Source organism: Bos javanicus, chromosome 25 (assembly GCF_032452875.1).
Source record: "Bos javanicus breed banteng chromosome 25, ARS-OSU_banteng_1.0, whole genome shotgun sequence".
Lineage (NCBI taxonomy): Eukaryota > Metazoa > Chordata > Mammalia > Artiodactyla > Bovidae > Bos > Bos javanicus.
In genome coordinates, this window is record NC_083892.1 from 26,911,005 (window position 1) to 26,917,414 (window position 6,410).

Sequence of the window (6,410 nt, forward strand, 5' to 3'; positions counted from 1 at the left end):
TTTAAAGTTTCAATGTGGTCTTCTCTGAACCTCAGTCTCTTCCTTTGTTAAAAACAGGACTCTGACTCTGACTCTCTGGCAGGCATAGAGTGAAGGTTTCTTATGTTATTTGAAGGTTCTCACAAACCATTGCAGCAGATGAGGCCTAGCTATTGTCCCCATTGCTCAGATGAACAAACTACAGCTCAGAGAGGGAAAGGAGCCCAGCATAGAGCCATAGGGCTAGTGAGTAACAGAGCCCGGACTTCTGACTTCAGATATACCATGCTGAGGTGCATGGCTCAGAGTCCAGCTCACGTGCCACCTCCTCAGAGAAGCCTTCCTGGAAAGCCTCAGCTCATTCATTCATTCATCAAATAGTTACTATGATTGTTCTATGCCGAGTGTGCTGTTAGGCATGGCTGGGACCAAGTTCTGCTCTCAGCGGCCCACAGCCTAGTGGATGAGACAGATGTACAAACCCACCGTCCCCCAACACCCTGATCAATACTGAGACAAAGGGAGAGAAACACACGGGGTGGTGGTGTGGGGGCCCAAACGGTGGGAGAAACTAAGCCTGCAGTCAGGGAAGGCTTCCTGGAAGAGGTGGCCATTGAGATGAGGACAAGGAAGATTCCACTAGGAATGTGGGCAGGGGTCCACCGGAGGAATGGCTGACCAGAGGCAGGGAGGCACCAGACTGTAGCTTCCTCAGGGCAGGGAACAGGTTGGGTCATCGCAGGCCCCAAAATCCCACGGGGCCTCCATGTTCCTGTGTGTGAATGGGACTCACACTCCTAGCAGCCCAGAGCTTTGGTAATTGCTGGGCCCGGGCAGGGCTGAGCAGGAAGAAAAGAGGTCCTGGGGATTCCCAAGAGCAGGACAGCCAAAGGCAGGGTCAAAGGTAAGGGGGACAAGACAGAGTGGAGAGAGGGTAGGGGAGGCAGGGTCCTGGCTCGAACCCCCCTTCCATGTCTGACTCAGGGTGTAGCTATAGGTAGATCCTCTTAGAGCCTCAGTGACCCCCTCTGAGAATTGGAGCATGAGACACAACTGTCTCCAAAGACCCTCCCCAGCCCTGACGGGGAAACGACATGACACAAAATTACAAAAGGGTCTTTATTTGTAAAAAGCCAAAGGGGCCCCCGGGGCGACAGGACAGGCAGGCCGGCTTCTCAGGGGTCAGGGGCATTTGGGTAGATGCGCTTGAGTGGGGGGGCGCCCTCCGAGTCCTCGGGATCACCCTGGGCTGCCTCGGGGACAGATGGCACGGGCTCAAAGACGGGGTAAGCTTCAGGGGCCTGGAGAGGAAGGGTGGACAGGCGTGAGCTCCACCCCAACCCAAGAGTGCAGGCTCCTAGCCCTGCCTTCTCCAAAGCCTCCACTCCACTCCCTTCCCGGACTCGGGAGTCTAGCCCAGGGCCGGGGCCCCAGGATGCAAAGTGTGTGTATGCTAAGTCGCTTCAGTTGTGTCCGACTCTGTGCAACCCTATGGACTATAGCCCACCAGGCTCCTCTGTCCATGGGGTTCTCCAGGCAGGAATACTGGAGTGGGTTGCCATGCCCTCCTCCAGGGGATCTTCCCGACTCAGGGATCGAACCCAGATCTCTTATGTCTCCTGCATTGGCAGGTGGGTTCCTTACCGCTAGCGCCACCTGGGAAGCAGAATAAGTAAGGCGCCGGAAACAACTACACTGTTTTGGGGGAAAGAAGTTGATAATTCTGGAAAACGTATTACACGGTAGTCCTTGCAGGAAAAGTCAGAAGTTTGTGGGAGACTTTTTAAAGCTGTTACATCCTTAGGATTAAAAAAAAAACTTGAAGGTGCACCACGATCTTTTCAGGTTTTTAATGGTCTCAAGTTAGCCCCCATCCAGCCTGGAGGATTTTGTTTCTAAAACACCCTTTTCTTTTCAGTCCCAAGAACCCAGCCTTTAGCTGTATCCAAGGCCTACATTTCCCACCTTGACCTCAAGAGTGCAGCCCTCAAGCTTTTAGCGACCCCACAGCTCCCCACTCCCTCCAAGACCTGGGAGTCCAGGTGGCCACTCTCACCTCAGCCTCCAACAATTCTGGAACAGGCTCCTCCTTGGTCAACATAGGAGGTTCATCCGTGCTGCCCGCAGGTATGCCCCCAGGGTCTGAAACATGAAATAAACAGACGTTCCCTGAGCCACTGCAGAGACCAGGAGGGAAACCCATGAGTCACATAAGCCTGTGGGCTATGGGAGCACTGAGTGGGGAGCCAGATCCCTGGCTGCAACCCAGAAAGAAAACACAGGAAGGACATGTAGGTGGGATCTTGACAGGTGAGTAGATTTGATCAGGTAGACAAATGCAGAGCTGGAGTACATTTCAGGCAGAGGCAACAGAAGCTTGGCAAGCACAGATCTGGATGTTGGACTCCGTGCGTGTGTGCATGGGTGCTAAGTCACTTCACTCGTGTCTGACTTAGTGCGACCCTATGGGCTGTAGCCTACCAGGTTCCTCTGTCCACGGGATTTTCCAGGCAAGAATACTGGAGTGGGCTGCCATGCCCCCATCCAGGGGATCTTCCTGACTCAGGGATCAAACCCATGTCTCTTTATGTCTCCTGCATTGGCAGGTGGGTTCTTTACCACTGAGCCATCTGGGAAGCCTGGGGTTGGACTACTTGGGTTAAAATTCTGACCTTGGGCAAGTAACTTTATTTCTCTAAGCCTGTTTTCCTGTCTGTAAAATGGGGATGATTATAGTAATGACTGGGCTCCCTGATGGCTTAGCGGGTAAAGAATCTGCTTGTAAAGCAGGAGGCACAGGAGATGCCGGTTCAATTCCTGGGTGGGGAAGATCCCCTGGAGGAGGACATGGCCACCCATTCCAGTATTCTTGCCTGGAGAATCCCCATGGACAGAGGAGTCTGGTGGGCTAAAGTCTAAAGGGTCGCAAAGAGTTAGATACGACTGAGTGACTACACCACATGCATAGTAATTACCACACAATACTGTTGTAAGGATTAAATGAGACAGGAAAAGCCATTAGCACAGGGCCTGGCACAGAGTAAGTGCTCGATAAATGTGAATTATTGTTTTTATATTAGTACAGGTACAAAAGTGTGTGGTATTATCTAGACATGGAACATAGGCCCAAATCAGGGTGTTCTTGGATGGGAACAATGAGGTCAGCAGGGGACAGTTCATGAAGGGCCCAGAGTGCCAGGTTGAGGAGTCAAAGGTCATAGGGAGTCACTGAAGGCTTTGCAGCAGGAAAAGAACCTTGTCAAACTTCTGCTCACTGGGGGTACGACTGGAGGAGGGGAGATCCCGGAGGCTGGAGCCAGGTGTGGGTGGGAGAGATGACAGAGCTGGGGAGGCAGGGGAAGGCAAACACACGGGGGAAGTGAATCTGACCAGACAGGGTACTGACTCTAGGGGAGGACACATGAGGAGGACTCATGCCCAAGATCCTAGCTCATTGGCTATGTGTGCTTAGGTAACTTACTTAAACTCTCTGAGTTTTGGTTTCTCGTCTATAAATAGAGACCATAACCCTCATAGGGTTGTAGTGAAGATTAAATGAGATAAAACATGGAAAGTGCTTAGCTCAGTAAATATTAGCAGTCATATTACCACTTATTATTAATCACTCTTATGATTATCACAATTATTTTATCGTGCATGCATGTTCAGTCGTGTCCAACTCTTGGGGATCCCATGGACTGTAGCCCACCGGTCTGTCCAGGAGATTATCCTGGCAAGGATACTGGAGTGGGTTGTCATTTCCTTCTCCAGGGGATCTTCCCAACCCAGGAATTGAACCAGGGTCTCCTGCATTGGAGGCGGAGTCTTCACCAGCTGAGCTACCAGGGCTGCTGCTGTTCAGTCACCCAGTCATGTCTGACTCTTTGAGACCCGATGGACTGAGCCACCAGGGAAGGCCCAGCAAATACTTATTGAGCACCTACTATGTGTTCCATGGTGTTCTGAGGATAACACCAGTGAACAAGGTCAACGTGGGCCCAACAGTCAGGAAGCTGACATGAGGTGGGAAAGAAAGCTATTTAACTAGTACAAAGCTAAATCTACATGAAAATCTCAGACAGTGATAAGTTATCCACAGAAGCTAAGAAGCCAGAGAAGGAGAGACTGTCCCTAGAGGAAGGGCGGTGACTTTCCACAGAACTCAGGGAAGCATCTTAGGAGGAAGGGCTGGCAGAGGGGCAAGCTGGTGGCTCCCACTTTGGAGGGGAGAGGGGAGAGGGCTCAGAAGAGAGGGCTCCTGCGAGGCGCCTGGTCCTACCTCTCTCCTGGCCCAGCTGTGGGGGCTGAGCATCCTCTGGGACCCCTTCCGGTGGTCCAGCAGGTGACACAGGGCGGCTGGGCTGGGGGGTGCCCCCAGGGCTGGGCTCCGTGCCCTTCTGCAGAGAGCCTTCTGAATGGAAACTCTGGTTACTGTTCTCATCTGTGGGGGAAAAAAGCCGAAAGGGTTGGGCTTGAGGCCCCAGTCCCCTCCCTTAATGCCCGCAGCCCCCACATCCCAGCATCCCTACCTACCATTGAGATCCAGCAGGATGAGAGGGCCGCCCCCTCGGGGACTGGCGCCCCTGCCCCTCCGCTCCCGGCCTCGGGATCTCTCTGCCCCTCCACCTGCCCTCCGGCGCTCCTGGGGGTTAGAGGGCTAAGGGTCAGAGGCAGCTTTCTGGTTAGCACTTGCCAAGCCCCCACTGTACAAATAAAGAAACTGAGGCAGAGAGAAGCGGAAGGCCCTGCATGAGGTGACAGGTTGTGCACGCTGGGTTAGTTCTTGAACCGGGGAGGTGGGGGCAGCGGGGGACCGAGGTCTGGTCGGGGGGGGGGGGGGGAGGGGAAGAGGAGGAGTTGCTATTAATTGTTAACATCTGTCTGTGCTCCTGCATTTGAGCTCTGAGTGGAGACTGGAGGTGGAGGCCAGGGTTGGGAGGGGCTTGCCCGAGGTTACACAGAAGAAGGGCCTGGGACGGGGGTGGGGGGAGGGGGGGGACTTGCTCACCTCCTCCTGGGGGTCCACCACTGGCACCCACTTGAAGATACGAAGGGAAGTGTCGCCCACAGTCACCCAGCGCTTCTCCCTGTGGGACAGTGTGGGGATTGGGTCAGAGAGGCCTGAGGGGAGGGCCACCCCGGGAGCGGGACACATCTGGGGATACCCCGAGATATGCGGGTGATGCCCTGATGGAAGGGGCACTTTTGCTAAGAGGACATAGTTGGAGAAACCCTGCAAACCCGAGGGCACAGATTGGCGGGGGGCGGGAGGGGGGTTGCTTCTAGAGAGAGTGTGACTTGGGGTCGCGGCTCTGCAGACCCCTGGGGTATACACATGGAGAGCTCGGACTCTGAGGCCGGCTGGGGACCTTAGCAATGAAGATCCCCGGGCACACTCGCGGGAGGAGTGTCAAAGCTTCAGGGGGCGGGGCATAAACGGGGGCTCCAGCTTCGGGAGGGCAGGACTGGGGAACACGCTTTGTAGACCCCAGGGTGTAGCCAGAAGGAAGATAGAGCCCCGCAGCTCCTGCGCGCAGCTGGGCGGCACACCTAACAGTTGGGGGCCACAGCTGGCGAAGCGGGGGTAGACTTATATGGGGGAGGAGTGGCCCCCCGGGTCCCGTCCCTGGCCCCGGGGCAGCGCTCACCATCTCCGGACCTTCTCGATGGTCGCCATCACCTTCTTGATGTCATCCTTGGCCCGGCTCCGGGTCTCGGCCCGCACGGTCCGGCCGGCCATGCTGGCGGGGCTGGGGCCCAGGCCGAGCCCGCGGCTGGGCCGCCTCCCGTCCGGCGGGCTCAGGCTCGGCGCCAGGCCGGGGCGCCGCTCTCTCAGCCCGTCGTCCCTCCGGGAGTTGGTCGCGCCCTCCCTCGCTCCCCCAACGCCTCCGCGAGTCCCCGCCCCGCTTCCTGCCGCCGCGCCCCGCCCCGGCCCGTCCCCGGAGCGGCCGGGCGGCGCGGGCGGCCAGAGCCCAGGCCTGGAAGTCGGCCGGCCCCGCCCCAACCGGGCCCGCCCCCTCGGGGCACCCGGACGCGCAGCGCCCCCTGCCTGCCGCCGAGAGGCAGGTTGGGGGCAGCTGGGCGACTGGACGCGCGCGGCGGGGCTGCGGCCGTGCGTTCAAGCCACGTGGGCGCCAGGGGGCGCGAGAGGGTCAATGTCCCGTGTGAGACCGCTGCGCGTGGGGACGTCCCTGGGACGCTGTATGTGTGTGTGTCTCCCTCGCCAGACTATCAGGTTCTAAACTGTTCTACTACCCCTTCATCCATTCATTCAACAGTCTGAGTGCCAATTACGTGCCTGACACCGCATATAACTGATTCTTCACCCACCAGAACGGCTAAAATGAAAACGATGAAACCTACCAAGTGGAGGCGAGGAAGTAGGGCAACTAGATCCCTCTTGTTTCTGGGGGAGTGTAAATTGGTAGAGA

The 6,410-nt window shown here is 56.5% G+C and overlaps 1 protein-coding gene across 1 annotated transcript; it reads right to left on the reverse strand.

Annotated features, from left to right (window-relative positions):
* Positions 1–1,084: 1,084 nt before the first annotated feature.
* BCL7C (BAF chromatin remodeling complex subunit BCL7C) lies at positions 1,085–5,983 on the reverse strand. The gene is made up of 6 exons (XM_061401706.1): positions 5,628–5,983; positions 4,988–5,066; positions 4,513–4,621; positions 4,259–4,420; positions 2,036–2,121; positions 1,085–1,280 (listed from the first exon to the last, which is right to left on the reverse strand). The coding sequence occupies exons 1-6, from the start codon at positions 5,717–5,719 to the stop codon at positions 1,155–1,157; spliced, it is 654 nt and encodes a 217-aa protein (XP_061257690.1). The 5' UTR covers positions 5,720–5,983; the 3' UTR covers positions 1,085–1,154.
* Positions 5,984–6,410: the final 427 nt, after the last annotated feature.

Excerpts from the sequence above, each read along its gene's own strand:
- BCL7C (XM_061401706.1), bottom strand. The coding sequence starts at position 5,719 with ATGGCCGGCCGGACCGTGCGGGCCGAGACCCGGAGCCGGGCCAAGGAT. Across the intron at positions 2,122-4,258 it reads ACAGCTGGGCCAGGAGAGAG|ACCCTGGGGGCATACCTGCG; the intron begins GTAGGACCAGGC and ends TTCATGTTTCAG. Across the intron at positions 1,281-2,035 it reads CAGAATTGTTGGAGGCTGAG|GCCCCTGAAGCTTACCCCGT; the intron begins GTGAGAGTGGCC and ends CTTCCTCTCCAG.